At 46.3% G+C, this 19,906-nt stretch overlaps 1 protein-coding gene across 6 annotated transcripts in view; it reads left to right on the top strand.

Moving 5' to 3' along the window:
• SPEG (striated muscle enriched protein kinase) overlaps window positions 1–19,906 on the top strand; it is a 369,258-nt gene that overhangs the window by 176,641 nt on the left and 172,711 nt on the right. For all 6 annotated transcript variants that reach the window (XM_068246025.1, XM_068246024.1, XM_068246023.1 and 3 more), the window contains 3 exons: window positions 992–2,418; window positions 5,132–5,275; window positions 6,396–6,578. In XM_068246025.1, coding sequence (XP_068102126.1) covers window positions 992–2,418; window positions 5,132–5,275; window positions 6,396–6,578 — 1,754 coding nt within the window. The remainder of the gene's footprint in view (window positions 1–991; window positions 2,419–5,131; window positions 5,276–6,395; window positions 6,579–19,906) is intronic.

Genomic DNA, 19,906 nt, shown 5'->3' with positions numbered 1-19,906 from the left:
CTCTCTCTCTCTCTCTCTCTCTCTCTCTCTCTCTCTCTCTCCATTTGTTCATAAGCCTGCACAAAGTGAAAAGTAAAAGTTATTGAATCCCTTCACATTCTAACAGCTTCCCTGGATTATGGCAATGAAATGAGGAGGAGGAGTCCTACACATAGGTGGGGATGTTGGCTCTGCATATTCGGTAGTTGGAGTAAACATTCCTGTCTCAGTAACAGCTGAGAGCTATGCAAGGCAGCTTTTACAATGGAGCATACACAGAGCTCCAGATCAGTAATTAGGTAAAACACTATTGTAATCACAGGTATGTATGGACTTGAGTGACACCCAACCATGGACTTCAAAGACACCCTTCCAATAGAAGCCCACCCTGTCTACCTTCCAAAGTCTTTCAATAGGCAGCTGATAAAATCACTATTGTTAATAGCTACCAAATGCCAGGCAGCACGGTGGCTTAGTGGTTAGCGCTCTCACCTTACAGCGATGGGTCCCTGGTTCGAATCCCAGACAGGGCACTATCTGCAGGGAGTTTGTATGTTCTCCCTGTGTCTATGTGGGTTTCCTCTGAGCACTACTACTTCCTCCCACATCCCAAAAACATAGAGGTAAGTTAATTGGCTTCCTCCTAAATTGGCCCTAGACAATGATACATGCACTACACAATACACACATAGACATATGGTAAGGATTAGATTGTGAGTTGCTCCGAAGGACACTTAGTGACAAGACTATATATATATATATACTTTGTACAGCGCTGCAGAAGATGTTGGCACTATATACAGTAAATACTAAATAATACATTTGGAACAGGAAGCTAGACTGAGATGTTCATGAACGCAGATATTCTAGAAAGTCCAACTTACTTTACTGATATACTTTTAGGAGAAAAGTGATAACCAAACTTATGAGTGTAAATGCAATTACTGTATCCTTTAACGCAACAGTTTAACTAGTACAAAACGGATTTTGACATTTTATTTTTCCCTTTTAGTTTTTTACCAGAAGGGGGACTGAGAAGAGGCAGCATTAATGGTGCCATCACTGACTCCCCTCGACCTCTTCAGAGTCCCAGAGCACCTATTCTACCTCCTCCTTCTCCCCGTCTTGGCCAGAGGCCATCTATCAACTCTGCACCAGGTGGCCGTGGCCAGTCCGCACCTCTCACTCCCCGAAAGAAAACCCAGATGCCTTCTCAGTACCAGGACACAGTGGTTGAGGAGTTTGAGGAGAAGGTTAAGAGGCCAAAGTCCTCAGCCGGCTCTCAGGTCAGTGGTCAAGATTCCCGCCCTCAAACACCAGTCAGTGAATCATCAGGAAGAGTTTCCATCTTGAGGGCATCTCCAAAGCTGGTCCGTTCTGGCTCCAAAATTTTTGAAAAATTGCGCTGCCTTGAAGAAAGAAGAAAGAGCTTGGATCAAACGGACAGCCCCTTTCCTGTACAATCATGGTTGCCACTTCGCAAGGCAAGGTCCTTTGACCAGCCAGGGGCAGATGCCCTGGGTGGTGGCTTAGAGTCCTCAACTGAGGAGTTAAGGGACGACCTAAGAGATGGAGTAAGATCAGAAATCGGAGGCTATACCTTAAGGTATCCCTCCATGAGATACAAGACAGCTTCCCTGGATGATAGGGGGGGCTTTTCTGGTCGTGTGAGCGACATTGAGGCGAGATTCTCCCAGGAGCTGTCTCGAATCAAACGAACTGTTTCCCAGCAACAGTTAATCCGGTCATCACAGGATTTAAACCTCAGATCACCATCTCCACACTCATCAGTTCCTCCTCTAGATTCTGCTCCAACCCAAGTGCTTTCAGACTCCAAGCCACTCGAAATTCAGGATCAAAAGCCAGCAACTGCAGTCACTGCCCGGAAGCCCCTTGTACGAAGCTGCGCCACCGTCAACCAAATCCCACAAGACAGAGATCTTCGGGGAGTCACAAGCCAGATAGCCTCAGTGCCAGAAAAATCATCAAATGGTTCCATCATTCACCATGAGGTAGTTAGGCAAACAGAGACCCGCCTTGCATCGCACCCACCTCCAAAAATCAACATCATTGCTCCGAAGCCAGTGATGGCCCAAGTTGTCCAAACGCCAAAGCAGGAGGCCACAGATTCCAAGCATAGGAGAGTTCATAGCCATGGCAGTGAACCGCCACCAACCAGCACACATCCTCCACCAGCACTGGAGATAGCACACCGAGGGATGGGACGGGAAAAGGGAACCTTGAGTGCAGACACAAGAGGAGAAACAAGATACCTCCCATGGGCTCTACCACCTGAAGGCACCCAAAGAAGTCTAGGCCCACAAGGGAAAGGTGGGGGGCAAACCAAAAAGCACAGCGACTCGCACAGTGGCAAAAGCAGCAAAACGCCCAAAAACAAGGGGAAGAGTCGACGGCACAGGGTCCTATCACCTGAAATAGGTACGTTGACAAAAGAAGCAAGACAAAAGTGAATGCATCTTAAAGTAATATTATACTCAATTTTCAGCTATGTTCGAAAACATTAAACACTGCATTAAATTAACAGCTAAAACCATCTGACTATTTTTCAAGGGACTGAAGGGTTACAACTCATGCTTATTACTTCATTTAGCTGCTAATTAATAAGTTTGCCTTTGCTAACCAGCATTATCAGAATGTTCTGGAAGTGTGATAAACTGTGTGAACAAGGTAGAAACGTTCCTGCTGTATGCAGGGGGAGCAGATAACTTTCTCTCCTTTATTTGCTAACTAATTACCTAAACAGGAGCCAATTTGATGCCTGGTACACACCATGCAATTTCCAGTCAGACAGATGGGTTGAATTGATTATTTCCGACAGCTGCCTTGATTTCCAATCAATTTTCCAATCACTTCTGTGCAAAATTGATCAGAAAAACTATTCAAAAAGGACCTGTCGGATATAATTGTTTCCACCTGTCTATCTGATGGGAAATTGTATGGCGTGTACCAAACATGATAATTTGGATTATTTGGAAATGATATCAGTTATCTTCAGTGAGGTGTAAACATTCATTGAAATGACATCAGAGCAGTCTTCTAGTGTTTCAAGTTCAATTTTAATGTGTTTCATGCATCAGGGAAAAAATGTAATTTTGAGTGTATGATATTTTTACCGTATTTGTTTTATTTATTACATTTTACATTAAAAAATACTTTTTTAATTAGGTACATACAATATAATATAATTTTTTTTTTTTTTTTTTTTTTAAAAAGCTTTTGTTGCTTTGTCCCAATTGATGTCTGTTATGCTTGGTACACACAATGCAATTTTTTTTTAGATTGGTGGTTGAATCGATTTATTTCCAGCAAGTCCAATCTGATTTCTGATCGATTTTCTGATTGATTTTGTATAGAAGTGATCTTAAAGTGAACCTTAAGTGAGAAAAAAAAATTGAGTTTTACTCACCTGAGGCTTACCTCAGCCCCCTGCAGCTGATCGGTGCCCACGACGAGTCGCTCTGATGCTCCGGGTCCCGCCGGCGGCCACTTCCGGCTTTGCCGTCAGGCTGGGGAACGCGGCTGATACTACGCGTTCCCAGCCAAAATAGCACCCCTATGCGGCCATATGTCCGCATAGGGGTGCCTATGCGGACATATGGCCGCATAGAGGTGCTATATTCCGCGTTCCCCAGCCTGACGGGTCCTGACGGCGAAACCGGAAGTGGCCGCCGGCGGGACCCGGAGCATCAGAGCGACTCGTCGTGGGCACCGATCAGCTGCAGGGGGCTGAGGTAAGCCCCAGGTGAGTAAAACTCAATTTTTTTTTCTCACTTAAGTGCCTCTTTAAAAACAATCCGAAATCAGATTGGACCTATGGGGAATAATCGGTTCGACTGTCAATCTGACGGAAAATTGCATTGTGTACCTAGCATTAGATTTCAGCAGATGTCTGACCCACAATCGATTAAGTTACTAGTGTTGTACCACCCAGTGCAGTACGACACTCTTTGGTTGCCAATCCCCGCTTATATCCCCCACTCCCACCCCAAGATAGTCTATCATGCTGGTTCACCCTTATGATTAATGATTAATTGATCAGATGGGCTTGTTGGGTGGTCTCCAGTCCTCCTGACGGCCCTCAATTCAAAAATGAACGTTCTAGGACAGTGATGGCTAACCTTGGGACTCCAGCTGTGGTGGAACTACAAGTGCCATGAGGCATTGCAATACTCTGACAGCTCTAAGCATAACTCAGGGAGGCAGAGGCATGATGGGATTTGTAGTTTTGTCACAGCTGGAGTGCCAAGGTTAGCCATCACTGTTCTAGGATGTTTCTAGCGGACAATCAGCCAAAGACAATAAACTGGTGTGCGAAGGCTTACATCATGGGATTAATGAGACAAAGTTTTCATACTATTCACAACCTTAGCTGTTGATAGCTTTAAAAATATAAATAAATGACAGATATGAATGAGAATGGTTATTCCGATTTAATTCCCAGTCTAAAGACACTTTTTCAGGAATAAGACAAAATCTGTGGCGCCATTTTTTCCACCAATAGTGAAAGTCTCAAAGCACTCAATCCACTTTGTCTCTGGTGTAGACTCCAAACCTCAGGGTATATAGGGAAACGCAAAATTTGCCATAGTCAGCTCCTCTGAGGATGGCAAAACGACGAAACCGATTGGGCAGAGAGCAGGCATCATTGACAGAAGTCCATTTGACAGTTTTGATGTAGTACCACTGAGGTGGGAAGCGCATATAGCCAGAGGGTCCTAAATGGTGTTAGGACCCACAAAAGTGAGTGTACTTTGCTGTATTTTATCTGGAGTTTCAATTAAAGCCTGTACACTGAGGGAGTCCCTGTCTACCTTTTTTGTCTCCCTATATACCCGGAGGTTATTGGAGTCTACACCAGAGACAAAGGGGATGTCTCGTATACAGTGGCTTGAGACTTTCACTATTGGAGGAAACAGTGCAACAGATCTTGTTTTATTGCTTGGCGTGATCATGTATGGGACTTGGTCCTACTGTTTACAGCTGAGTTTAATATTATCCCAATAGAGGGCGCCAGGACTCGCTTACTCCCTTTCTTTGGACTTTGTCAGGACAGGAATGTCCTGTCTTCAGGCGACATTTTATCTTTTTGCTGTGTTACTTCATTCTTACCCCTTGTTCCCTGATCTCTTAGAATCCTCGGACGATTCCTATGTATCGGCGGAGGAGGAACCCCGAGAGCCCCCCGTCTTTGAAATTCCCCTGCAAAGCGCCTTGGTGAACGCGGGATCAGAAGTCTTATTAAAATGCATCATATCAGCAAATCCAACGCCAGAGGGTAAGAGAAGTTACACCAATATACAACACTGAGCAGTTGAGACAGTGAGTGTGGCCATTGTAGGGAGATGTGTGTCATTTTGGGAAGAAGTGTGACCATGGGTGTGGCTGGAAAGGGTATGATTTATGTGCCCACTGAGGTCAAGGCAGCCCCAGTAGTAACGTGGAGTAGAGGCGTGGCCATGGGTGTGGTTGGAAAGGGTGTGGTTTAGGTGCCCACTGGGGTCAAGGCAGCCCCAATAGTAACGTGGAGTAGAGGCGTGGCCATGGGTGTGGTTGGAAAGGGTGTGATTTAGGTGCCCACTGAGGTCAAGGCAGCCCCAGTAGTAACGTGGAGTAGAGGCGTGGCCATGGGTGTGGTTGGAAAGGGTGTGGTTTAGGTGCCCACTGGGGTCAAGGCAGCCCTAGTAGTAACATGGAGTAGAGGCGTGGCCATGGATGTGGTTGGAAAGGGTGTGATTTAGGTGCCCACTGCGGTCAAGGCAGCCCCAGTAGTAACGTGGAGTAGAGGCGTGGCCATGGGTGTGGTTGGAAAGGGTGTGGTTTAGGTGCCCACTGGGGTCAAGACAGCCCTAGTAGTAACATGGAGTAGAGGCGTGGCCCTTTGTGTGGTTGGAAAGGGTGTGATTTAGGTGCCCACTGGGGTCAAGGCAGCCCCAGTACGTGGAGTACAGGTGTGGCCATGGGTGTGGTTGCAAAGGGTGTGATTTAGGTGCCCACTGGGGTCAAAGCAGCCCCAGTATTAACGTGGAGTAGAGGCGTGGCCATGGGTGTGGTTGGAAAAAGTGTAATTTAGGTGCTAACTGGGGTCAAGGCAGCCCCAGTAGTAATGGTAAGGGACAATTTCCACTAGATGCAAATTAGCGTGAATTTGCTGCCCACAAATTTGCATAGAAAGGCATTTCAATGGGCCTGTTTCCATTAGATGCGAAAACCTCATTCAGGAAAAATCAGGACAGCAGTGCCACAATTTGTCTGGACGCTGCATGCAACTGTCACATCCATTTTCACGTTCCTGTTTTTTTTGGGGGGGGGGGGGGTTTGCGCATTTTTGCGTTATGTAAATAGAAACAAAGAACAAAAAAAAAAAAGAGAAAATGACCCAGAATTTTTTTTCGCAGTGATATGGAGGAAAGATCGCACCGTACTGAAGAACAGTCCGACCCATCAGATCCGGGCGGAGGGCGAGAGGCACTCGATGCTCATACGCTGGGCACTGCCGTCTGATTCCGGGATCTACTCAGTGACGGCACGCAATGAGGCGGGGGAGGCCAGCAGCTGCGGGGCACTGACCGTGAAAGCAGGTAACTTCCACAAATAGAACTATCAGGGCATGATGGGAGTGGTAACGCTAACTTATCACTCTGTAATACCAGAAACTCACAGATACCATCATATTCTACCAGGGCGGGATTTGTACTTTTTACTGCCCTATCACCAGCTGCCCCTGTACCAATAGCATTCTAAACTCCCCCCCCCTCTCCCCCCCCCCCCCCCCCCCACACACACACACACAACTTGGATTAGATGGCAGGCACCTCTGAGGACAGTTAGTGAAGTGATGGCAGGGATTACAAACTCTGTGTAGCAGGACGAACGTTCGGCAGGCTAACTGCTACTGCCACCCTGCTGCCTACAGCCCGCCCCTTGCTTTCCTAGCGCCCTAGGCCATGGTCATTGCGGCCTTGCCTGAAATCCGGGCATGTATTCTACTGATCTTCCAAACATATTGTTTTCTATGCTTACCAAGAGATAGTGTTGTTATATTGTTACGGTCTGGAAGAATATACGGTACATCAGGTCGAGATATTTGCTACTGTAATCACCACATAAAAAGAAAGAGAATAGATGTGAGGGGATATATGCCTATATTGTGCGATTGGATTCTATACTTAAGAACTCTATCCACCACTACAGTATATGTGCATCCTCTGTGACTTCATCTAAGCTACGAGTCAGTAGATATACAGTACATCTTGTAGCAGAAGCAGTGCTGTGCAGGATTGGGCTTGCTCCTGTGCACATTTCTGGCACTATCTGATGCAGCACTAATTGGTGAACGGGAATATATGTTTCCTGAGCTAATGAGATTGATTTTTACCATTAAAAATGCTTTTATTTTCTCAGTTCATCGTGAAAAATACACTCTGTAGCATTATTTCAGAATCAAATATCTTCACCATAAATTGTTGTGACAGGAACATAATCTAAGTTTTGTGATAAGCGGTAAGAATAGCCAAACAAAATGTGTGTTTTTTATCTACAGCAGCACTTTTTATTTTTACACTGGAATTGGTAAAACTGAAAAATGTGTTTTTTCTATTTCTTATCTTGTTTTCCCATTTAAATTCATAGAAAACAAAATTGTTCGAGGGGAAAAATGGCATACAATGAAAGCTTAGTTTGTCTTGAAAAAAACAATAGACCATATATTTCCTTTCTGTGTAATAAGTAGGGATAAAGTTATTTCTGATTAAATAAGAACATAGCTAAGCTGTCAAAACTGCTCTGGTTCATAAGTGGGAAACAAGATCTGGATGCGAAGTGGTTAAAGTGGGATAAAACTCTGACATTACATTCAATAATAATGTGTTTTCCTTCTTTTTATTACCCATACAGTTACCATATTTACGGTACTTTTGTGCACATGCAAGTAATATTGCCTGTCTACAAAGTACAAATTTCCAAAGTACAGTTTACCTGAAAGCTGCCATTGCATTTTACTGCATAGCTGCTGTATTTATATATTAAAATCAATCTAGTGATCACTTCTCAGCTCTTTCTGCTGCTCAGTACAGCTCAGTTTGGACAGTTTGCTAATGTTTACCAAAATGTATCTGACAATGCAATGTAAACAAAAGATAATGTTATCACCTCTTTAGATGAGGCCAAAAGCTTTCCACTAAAGAAAAAAGTGCTGTGTTTAACTGTTTGAATGCTGTTCTGCTACTCTTTTTTGTGGTAATAGATTTTATGCTGTAAATTACCGTATCTTTTAGAACAAAGAGGAAATGCTGACTTGCATACCATTCTTTAAGTTGCTGGTTGGATGTGTATTTCTCATGCAAATTTTGTTTGGTTCTTTGGTATGATTCTAATTCTCAATAAATACTTCTTTGAGTAAAAAAACAAAACAAAACATAGATACAAGTTAAATTGGCATCCCCTAAAATGGGCCCTAGACTACTATGGACATATGACTATGGTGGCAATTACACTTTGAGGCCCTGTTATTGACATGACTATGTACTCTGTAAAGTGCTGCAGAAGATGTCAGCGCTATATAAATACATAGTAATATGGTAGGACATTAGACTATGCAGTGGCGTAGCTAAGGAGCTCTGGGCCCTGTGGCAAGCTTTACATTGGGCCCCTGTAAGCACTCTATACATAACAATTGATACGGCGCACCAAAACCTGCCAATGGCAACCACAGTGTCAGAGGTGCAAGAAGGGAATGGGGAACAGCTTGTTAATGATTACCACTATTCAAAGTATCTATAGAAGTGATTATTATGAGCACAGGACCAATAGAGAGCTATTTTTGGAGTTGAGGAAGGGCCCCTCGGGGCCCCTCTGGCCCAAGGGCCCCGATGCGGTCGCAACCTCTGCAACCCCTATTGCTACGCCTGAGACTATGACTATGGTAGGGATTAGATTGTGAGCTCCTCTGAAGACAGTCAGTGACATGACTATGTACTCTATAAAGTGCTGCAGGAGATGTCAGCGCTATATAAATACATAATAATATGGTAGGACATTAGACTATGACTATGGTAGGGATTAGATTGTGGGCTCCTCTGAAGACAGTCAGTGACATGACTATGTACTCTGCAATGTGCTGCAGAAGATGTCTGTGCTATATACAGTAAATACATAAGTATAATACTTCTGCTTGTAGAGGGTAGTTTATATGGAGGGCATGTCATTTGTGTAGTAACTTGTGTGCAGATGATATTCCTATCAGAAGACAGATTTAAGAAGCAAAGTAAAGGAGGTCTTAAGGGCCATCGGTGTGCATGGAACAATTGCAATAATGCAATGCTTTCTGTGATTTTTTTTTTTAAATCACATCACTCAAGTGAGAAGAACACACACTTAGGCTAGGTGCACAGTGGTGTGGTGTAACCGCCACATCGTGACACGGATTACGGCACTGCAAAGAAAATGAAAACATTTATTTTATTGTCTCATATGGCCGATGCAGTCTTTCAGTGCCCCAGAAGCTAAAGCCCATGAACTATTGACTTTTTTAAATCTATCCTCTTCACTAACAAGTGGTTCTCTGCCAGGCGAGAGTTTTATGGCTGTAATTCCTTATCAGTAAGGGTTATGGCATAATCTGACAAAGGTCCAACAAGACAAAAACTTTCACTAGCATACCTGATTGTTTAACTCTTTCATGCAGAAAAGGAACACAGCCTAGTTATTTGTATGCTTGGGACTATACAAACACATGTCTATCTCATCATGTCACTTTCACCTTGGGTACACTATGCTTACAGAGAGAGCACCACAAATTGACTCTGCAGTTATGTGGTATTGGGATTCCTTTTATCATGCTCTGCGATAGGTTCTATGGATAAATATTTATAATATAGGCTTCTTCTTACTTAGTCTTGCCTGTAACCTGCAGACACTTGGTTGTCCTATTTGTCTTGTCATTCTGCTCCTCGAGTCAACAGGATATAAAAGTTTTATACATATCTGAGGCTTCCTCCAGCCTCCTGGCGAATCTGATGGGGCAATCCAAGACGCGGAGGATGGCGGCGAGGGAGGGAGCGGCGTGGAGGAGGCTGGAGGAAGCCCCAGGTATATATAAAACGTACACTCACCTAAAGGATTATCAGAATTTCTCATTAATGCGATTATCTAATCAATCAAGCACATGGCAGTTGCTTCAATGCATTTAGGGGTGTGGTCCTGGTCAAGACAATCTCCTGAACTCCAAACTGAATGTCAGAATGGGATAGAAAGGTGATTTAAGCAGTTTTGAGCGTGGCATGGTTGTTGGTGCCAGATGGGCCAGTCTGAGTATTTCACAATCTGCTCAGTTACTGGGATTTTCACGCACAACCATTTCTAGGGTTTAAAAAGAATGGTGTGAAAAGGATAAAATAACCAGTATGCGGCAGTCCTGTGGGCGAAAATGCCTTGTTGATGCTAGAGGTCAGAGGAGAATGGGCCGACTGATTCAAGCTGATAGAAGAGCAACGTTGACTGAAATAACCACTCGTTACAACCGAGGTGTGCAGCAAAGCATTTGTGAAGCCACAACACACACAACCTTGAGGTTGATGGGCTACAACAGCAGAAGACCCCACCAGTTACCACTCATCTCCACTACAAATAGGAAAAAGAGGCTACTATTTGCACAAGCTCACCAAAATTGGACAGTTGAAGACTGGAAAAATGTTGTCTGGTCTGATGAGTCTCGATAGAGTCAGAATTTGGCATAAACAGAATGAGAACATGGATCCATCATGCCTTGTTACCACTGTGCAGGCTGTTGGTGGTGTATTGGTGTGGGGGATGTTTTCTTGGCACACTATTAGGCCCCTTAGTGCCAATTGGGCATCGTTTTAATGCCTCGTTCTACCTGAGCATTGTTTCTGACCATGTCCATCCCTTCATGACCACCATGTACCCATCCTCTGATGGCTGCTTCCAGCAGGATAATGCACCATGTCACAAAGCTCCAATCATTTCAGATTTGTTTCTTGAACATGACAATTCGCTGTACTAAAATGGCCCCCACAGTCACCAGATCCCAACCTAATAGAGCATCTTTGGGATGTGATGGAACGGGAGCTTCGTGCCCTGGATGTGCATCCCACAAATCTCCATCAACTGCAAGATGCTATCCTATCACACCGTATCAGTATGGTGTTCCTAATAATCTTTTAGGTGAGTGTATATATCCTGTCATCTCAGGTTTACTTTAAAAAAAATAAGAAGGCACAAAACTTTTAAAGTTGTAACTGTTTATTAACTTTTTCCCCCTAAGTTTTCTCCTAACGATATCGTCACGCTTTGTAATAAAATGCCTTTAAAGAGACTCTGAAGCGAGAATAAATCTTGCTTCAGAGCTCATAGTTAGCAGGGGCATGTGTGCCCCTGCTAAAACGCCGCTATCCCGCGGCTAAATGGGGGTCCCTTCACCCCCAAACCCCCCCCTGCAAAATCAACGACCAACTTGGTCGTAAATTTTGCTCTTCCTGGAGGCCTCTCAGCGCGTCTATCAGACGCGCATCGCCGCCTCTCCCCCGCCCCTCTCAGTGAAGGAAGACTGAGAGGGGCGGGGGAGAGGCGGAGGTACGCGTCTGATAGACGCGTGTGGGGCAGGGCTGCGGCGGTTAGCCCTACCCCAATGCGGAAGCGCTCCCCCGCTGAACGGAGGGGATTTGTGGGATCAGGGACCCCCGTTAAGCCGCGGGATAGCGGCGTTTTAGCAGGGGCACACATGCCCCTGCTATCTATGAGGTCTGAAGCGAGATTTATTCTCACTTCAGACTCTCTTTAAGCCAGCAGCTGTAGAGAAGAAAATACTCAGAATTTATTTGCAGGGGCGTAGGGCCTGTGGTCGCAACGGTCGCCTCGGCGACCGGGCCCGGCTCCTGAAGAGGCGGGGGAGGGGCCCGGGGGGCCCATGTCCGTTTGGACTCGGAGATGGGATCCCTGCGTGCGTTATTGGGAGGGGGGAGCTGCAGCCGTGGGGAGGGCAGTCCGACCTCTCCCCGGGCCCCCCCCTCCCCCTCAGATGCAGAGTGCGCAGCGCACGGAAGCGCTGTAGGCAGAACTCACCTGCCTGCGTTCCAAGCGCCGCTGGTCTCCTCCCGCTCTGCATAGATCTGCTGTTACACACTGCTTCCGGCTAAACAGGAAGCAGTGTGTAACAACATCTATACAGAGCGGGAGGAGACCAGCGGCGCAGGGACGGAGGTGAGTTCCGCCTACAGCGCTTCCGTGCCTATCCAGGGGGGCAGCTACCTACTCTAACCTATCCTGGGGGGCCAGCTACCTACCTAACCTATCCTGGGGGGCCAGCTACCTACCTAACCTATCCTAGGGGGCCAGCTACCTACCTAACCTATCCTGGGGGGCCAGCTACCTACCTAACCTATCCTGGGGGGCCAGCTACCTACCTAACCTATCCTGGGGGGCCAGCTACCTACCTAACCTATCCTGGGGGGCCAGCTACCTACCTAACCTATCCTGGGGGGCCAGCTACCTACCTAACCTATCCTGGGGGGCCAGCTACCTACCTAACCTATCCTGGGGGGCCAGCTACCTACCTAACCTATCCTGGGGGGCAGCTACCTACTCTAACCTATCCGGGGGGGCAGCTACCTACTCTAACCTATCCTGGGGGCCAGCTACCTACCTAACCTATCCTGGGGGGCCAGCTACCTACCTAACCTATCCTGGGGGGCCAGCTACCTACCTAACCCATCCTGGGGGGCCAGCTACCTACCTAATCTATCCTGGGGGGCAGCTACCTACCTAACCTATCCTGGGGGAAAGCTACCTAATCTATCCTGGGGGGCAGCTACCTAACCTATCCTGGGGGGCACCTACCTCATCTAACCTATACTGGGGGCACCTACCTATCTAACCTATGCTGGGGGCAACTATTCTGGCTACCTATATTAGAGGCACCCACCTAGCTAACCTGTACTGGCGGCGCCTGCCTATCTAACCTATACTGGGGGCAACTATACTGGCTACCTATATTGGAGGCACCTACCTAACTAACCTATACTGGGGGCACCTACCTATCTAACCTATGCTGGGGGCAACTATTCTGGCTACCTATATTAGAGGCACCCACCTAGCTAACCTGTACTGGCGGCGCCTGCCTATCTAACCTATACTGGGGGCAACTATACTGGCTACCTATGCTGGAGGCACCTACCTGGCTAACCTATACCGGGGGCAACTATACTGGCGTACCTATGCCTGGCTACCTATACTGGGGGGACCTATAGCTGGCTATAGGGATTCGGATATGTGTGCGTCGGGTGTTGCCGGGGGAGGGGGGCTGTTGTTGCCGTGGGGGGGGGGCCCACATCCAGATTCCGCATCGGGGCCCTGAGGTCTGTAGCTACGCCACTGTTTATTTGACAATACTTTTTCACCTACTTTTTGCTACTTTCCAGGGTTCTGAAAAGTTATTTTAAAGAGAAAATGAGAAATGATCTCCTAGGACATACATGTCAAACTCCGGCTCGCGGGCCAAATCTGGCCCTCAGAACCATTAAAGTGAACCAGAGATGAAGCATGCTGGTTTATTTACCATATATATCAGTGGGGACATTAGAGAAAACACCTACCCTGCTCTCTGTTTCATCATTCACTGCTCAGCCTGCTTGTTTCAGTCCTGATAAAATCCCCGACATTCAGTCTAGCTTTGCTCAGGAACCATTATAGCTGAGTCTGTCTTCTCTGATGTATTTTCAAGCCCAAGCCTGCCCCCTTCTGGCTCTGGTATAATGACTCAGCTATGATTCATGAGCAAAGCCAGACTGAATGCTCAGTCAAGGATTTTATCAGGGCTGATGACAAGCAAGTTGAGCAGTGGAGGAATCATTATAGCTGAGTCATTATAGCAGAGCCAGAAGGGGGCAAGCTTGGGCTTGAAAATACATCAGAGAAGACAGACTCAGCTATAACGATTCCTGAGCAAAGCCAGACTGAATGCTCAGTCTGGGATTTTATCAGGGCTGATTAGAAGCAGGCTGTGCAGTGCAGAATGAAACAGAGAGCATGGTAGGTGTTTTCTCTAATGTTCCCACTGATATATATGGTAAAATACATGAGGGTGCTTCGTCTCTGGTTCACTTTAAATTTGGCCCTCCAGTGGTTTTCCCACTTTGCTTTATGTTTGGCCTGCTCTAGACCACCAGGGAAGCTATATTGGGGTAAATCCCTAGAAAACCAGGGAAGCCATGTGGAGGAGGTAGGGGGAATGCACTAAACACCAGGGAACTGTATAGGGAGGGAGGTTGCCAGTAGACATTAAGGTTTGCCCATGACTAGGTCTCAGAGTACAAATTCGGCCCACTTTGTATTTGAGTTTGACACCCCTGTCCTAGGAGAAAAATTAGGAGAAAAAGTGAATTAAATAAGGACCATAATACAGAGGTGTAACTACAATTCAAGGCCCCCACCAGCAAAACTTTGATGCCCCCCCCCCCCACAATGTTCACACCCCTTTTCTACCCCCGGTGACCCTCACAGCCTTGGGGCCCATCTCACAAGGGTCATAAAACAAGTGTGGCCATCAGGATCTTCACACCCATAACAAGTGTAGCCACAAAAACACCTGATCTGAAGGATGAAAAATCAAAAAAGAGAACCGCACACCACTGTGGAGGTGCTGGTCCAATAAATGTTGCAACAAAAAGTCCGGAAGGTCCGCACACTCAGATAAACCAAAGTTCAGGTTTATTCAAACAAAGTGACACAAGTCCACTCCATACACTGACGACTCGTTTCGGGGCCCCGTGGGGTCCCCTTTGTCAAGGTAACACAATACAGAATGGCAATTGCCATTCTGTATTCTGTTACCTTGACAAAGGGGACCCCACGGGGCCATTCTGTATTGTGTTACCTTGACAAAGGGAACCCCACGGGGCCATTCTGTATTGTGTTACCTTGACAAAGGGGACCCCACGGGGCCATTCTGTATTGTGTTACCTTGACAAAGGGAACCCCACGGGGCCATTCTGTATTGTGTTACCTTGACAAAGGGGACCCCACGGGGCCCCGAAACGAGTAGTCGGTGTATGGAGTGGACTTGTGTCACTTTGTTTGAATAAACCTGAAATTTGGTTTATCTGAGTGTGCGGACCTTCCGAATTTTTTGATCTGAAGGATGGACCCCTTTATCAGAGGGAGTTGTAGTTAGAGGCCCCCTACAGCTCTGGGCCCCTCTAAAGTTTCAAGGGCTGCTCCCCTGTAGCGATGGCCCAAACTGTTCGCCGGTGGACAGTATTCTGCAAACTTCCGCTGTTTTGGCGTGTTCGGCCCGCCCCCTATACATCATCATTGACCTAAACTTTGACCCCTTACCTCACAGTCAGCAGACACATGGCAGCCATTCAGCTAGCACCCCCTCCTGGACCCCCACCCCCTATCAAAAAGCAGTGCCCATATTGGATTCATTCTCTGCTGGCTGCTGACTGTTAGTGAGAGCAGGGTCAGACTTGCTGCAGATAGGTAGGGAAAGCATTAGCTAGGCCTGTGTTCTTGTTCCTCACTTGCTGTGAAAGGAATCCAAACAGCCCTTTTGAGGGCTACTACATCGGTCTCCTGTGTTTTTTTGTGTGGGTGACACTCCACAGCCCACTGACACCCAGAGCTTTGTGCACACTACTGCTGTTGCCTCGCTAAGTTGCAGACACAGTACCACTCCAATGCATTATTATTTCACTGTATTCTGATTGTACTATTGTATCTTTCTGTGTGAGACACTCCTCAGCCCACTGACACCCGGAGATGTGCATAATTAGATTCCTGCCCTTTAGGGATCAAATCCAGACTTTGCGTCAACTTTGTAATTTTTGGTGGGACTTTTGGCATGGATCCCCCTCTGGCATGCCCCTGTCCAGGTGTTAGACCCCTTGAAACAACGTTTTCATCACTTTTGTGGCCAGAAACAGTCTTTGTAGGTTTTAAAAATTGCCTGCCCATTGAAGTCTATGGCGGTTTGCCATGTTCGCGAACATTTGCAGAAGTTTGATGTGCGCAACATCTCTACTCCACTGTAGTTACGCTATGTTCACACCCCTTCTCTTCCCTCCCCTTGGTGACCCTCACAGCCTGGGGGCCCATCTCACAAGGGCTATAAAACAAGTGTGGGTATCATCACCTTCACACCCATAACAAGTGTACCCACAAAACACCTGATCTGAAGTATAGCTCCCTGTATTGGAGGAAGGGAAGGCTAGTAGCTGGGAACACTTTAGTTTATTATCTCCAGACAAGTAGTGATGACTTTGCGCTGACACCCGGGTCAAAGTTACTATCGTTATCAAGCAGGGCGATTGTTTCATTCATGTCCTGCAAAGCCGGTGGATTAGCACGGCGGTTATTCTGGGGCCGTATAATAAGCGTACTCTCATTAGGCCAGCATCTGCTGTCGCTGGGAATGTGTCTCGGCGAGGGGGTGTCATTGCACAAGTCCCCCTGTCATTGTCACACACTGATATATAACCGGTGGCGCAAGAGCCAAGAAACATGAGCACCTTGTGCCTCCGTGAATAGTATTTATTGTGAGCGGTAAAGGGCACAGGCAGTATCGCCGGGGAGCTGGAGGGTGCTTCGTACGCTGCTGCTGGTTGCGCCGGACGCCAGGGAACGCGTCGCTTCACCTTCTCCGCTGTCTTGTCCTGTTCTGTCTTCCCTGCTCTGTGTACGCTGGTAGATTTCTACGTGGGAGGGAGCGACGAGGGCGAGAGTCTAAATACAGCAACAGATTGTACTGGAGGTGACCTCGTCATGTTCAGTCTCTCCTCCCTTGTCCCTTCCCTCTCTCCCCTCTCTGCTTTTTCCTTTTTATGTGCATCTTTCTTCTTCTTTCTCTCCTCTCTCCCTCTTGCTGCTGCGCTCTGTCTCTTCCAAGCCCCTCTCATCCCCGGGATCTTGCTTTCTCTACTTTTTGCCCCCCTTTTTCCTGGCGCTGCCCCCCACTCTCTTACACGCCAACTTGTGCCTCTTGGGGAAGCCTTGCTGCCTTGTCCAGCTATGCACCTGATGTTCTAGACTAAGGAGAATGCTTCTGGCTGCCTATAGCTGTAACCTGGTAAGTGGATCTGCGTGTGTCCCTGTCTGTGTCATTGTATGCCTGTGAGTGTCACTAGCTCAGGCTAAGCAGGCTTTTTTTGGCAGTTGGGAGGCATGCCAGTGCTGTGCAAGGAGGGGGGCGGGAGGGAGGTGGTTGGGGGATCTCTGGCAAGGAGCCGTTTTAGGCATTAATGAGATTTTGACTTTATCTGCCAACTCTTGAAACTTTTTAGAAGAGAGTTAGGAAATCTACAGAGGATTATGGAGGCTGACATGTTTTTTTCCATTTTTAGTTTAAAGTAACCTAAAGGGAGGGCAATATAGAGTCTGCCATATAAATGTCATGTTTTAAAAATGCCATTTGCCTTGGCGTTGTGCAGATCTCTTGGCTTCGGACTTGTTTAAAGCACTCAACTGCAACATACACTCTCTGAGCACTGTATTAGGAATCGGGGAAAAGCAAATTATTTAATTCTAGTTATTATGTCTTTATTATATATGACTGACATTTTCTGCAGCACTTTACAGAGTACATAGTCATGTCACTGACTGTCTTCAGAGGAGCTTGCAATCTAATTCAACCACAGTCATAATCTAATGCTAGGTACACACCATACAATTTTCTGTTAGATTCTTCTGTTAGATTTACCTACAACATGGAAAAAGCTATCTGGCAGGTAAATCTAAGAGAAAATTGAACAGAAAATTGTATGGTGTGTACCTAGCATTATGTGCTACCGTATATTTATTATGTATTTATATAGCACTGACATCCTTTGCAGCACTTGACAGAGTACATAGTCATGTCACTTACTGTCCTCAGAGGAGCTCACATTCTAATCCCTGCAATAGTCGTCGTCTAATCTCCTACCAAATTATTATTATTATTATGTATTTATTGAGCACTGACACCTTCTGCAGCACTTTACAGTGTACATAGTCATGTCCCTTACTGTCCTCAGAGGAGATTACACTCTAATCACTGCCATAGTCACAGTCTAATGTCCTACCATATTATTATTATTATTATTATGTATTTATACAGCACTGACACCTTATGCAGCACATTACAGAGTACATAGACATGTCACTGACCGTCCTCAGAGGAGCTCACAATCTAATCACTACCATAGTCACAGTCTAATGTCCTACCATATTATTATTATTATGTATTTATACAGCACTGACACCTTATGCAGCATTTTACAGAGTACATAGTCATGTCACTGACTGTCCTCAGAGGAGCTCACAATCTAATCCTACCATAATCACAGTCTAATGTCCTACCATATTATTATTATGTATTTACAGTATATAGGACTGACAACTTCTGCAGCGCTTTACAGAGTACATACTGTAGTAACTTACCTGTATGATTTGGGGTTATGGAAGGAACCCGCACAAACACAGGAAGAACCAACAAACTCTGCGCATGAGTGATTTTTAAAACTTTATGAAACTCTGCGCAGGTATTTTCTGGGCCCAACTTTTAACCAGGGACCCCCGCACTAGAGGGTTATCCATTACACCTCTGTGTATAATTCTTACACTCAGGCCCAGATTTGCCTCACAGGAGCCTATAGGCACAGATGTCCTGGCACCTTAGATTCCGCCCTCAATGAACCTACAAACACTCACTGAACCGCACCACAAGTGTTCTGACTGCCCCAGCTGTCACTGCTCCCTAATTTCCCTTGCCCCTCATAGGTGGCTACCGTTGTCCCTTAGGATTAGGCGGCCAGAAGTACCCTCAACAATAAGTCGCTAGAGGTGCCCCCAAGTATTAGGTAGTTAGAAGAACCTCAGTATTAAGTAGCTAGAGGTGCTCCTGACTAGAGGAAGATCTCATCAGTGGAATGCTGAGAGCTGGGGGGGAGTGACCTCACATTTACACTCTCATCAGGTCTCTGCATAGGGAAGGAGGGAGGGAGGTGCTCAGGGAGGGGAGTGAGCCGCCTCTCCATCATCAGGCGCCTGTAGGCATGTGCCTACAGTGCCTTATGGTAAATCCAGCCCTGCTTAAACTATTTACAATTATAGTGTGTCGAAAGGCATCTCATTATACTTAATCCATTACAGCACATTGCATTCCTCTGCTGTCAGGTAAGATCAGGGATCTGATGAAGACTTGATAAATGTAGCCTTGTGTTATTCCTTATTCAGAGAAATTACAGGCTGAAGTATGAAGGGGGGCTGTCTTCTACTTAACCATAAAACAGCTTCCTGATTATGCCAAGCCTGGACCTTGAGGCTCCTTTCACATATTGGGCTTGATTCACAAAACCGTTATAACTCATATCACGGCCGCGTTTTTGCGCGCATTTTCACGCACAATTGGCAATTTCAAGGTGCAATCACGAATTTTTGCGTGCATTCGCCAATTTACTGAATTCATGAGTGCGCGCAAAAATTCGAAAATTGTGCGCGAAAACGCAAAAACGTGCAGAAAAACGCTAGTGCGGCCGTGTTGTGAGTTATCACAGTTTAGTGAATCAAGCCCATTGTGCGGTGTGGTGTGCAGTGCATTGCATTGCACTATTACATACTTTTTGTTCCCTGCGGCAGACTGCGCCAACAGCGAAATTTCAGTGACCCCGCCCCCAGAACATCTTACCCAGTGACATCAGACAACAGAAAAGTCTTACCCCTTAGTCACATGCACGCTGCCAGACAGGAAATGCGTCACATGATTCTCCCATATGCGCATGCACACCGCACACCTACTGTACTTTCACCAGATCCTGGTTTGAGTACAGTCAGCGCCGGTTATCTGGCGCTATATGAAGCAAGGTGAAACATTTGCATCAGGTGCAGAGATTACAGGGGCGGCATGTTTGTACTGTGT

Source organism: Hyperolius riggenbachi, chromosome 7 (genome assembly GCF_040937935.1).
Source record: "Hyperolius riggenbachi isolate aHypRig1 chromosome 7, aHypRig1.pri, whole genome shotgun sequence".
NCBI classification, from domain to species: Eukaryota; Metazoa; Chordata; class Amphibia; order Anura; family Hyperoliidae; genus Hyperolius; species Hyperolius riggenbachi.
The sequence above is the reverse complement of the archived record's forward strand: the minus strand, read 5'-3'. Positions and strand labels throughout refer to the sequence as shown.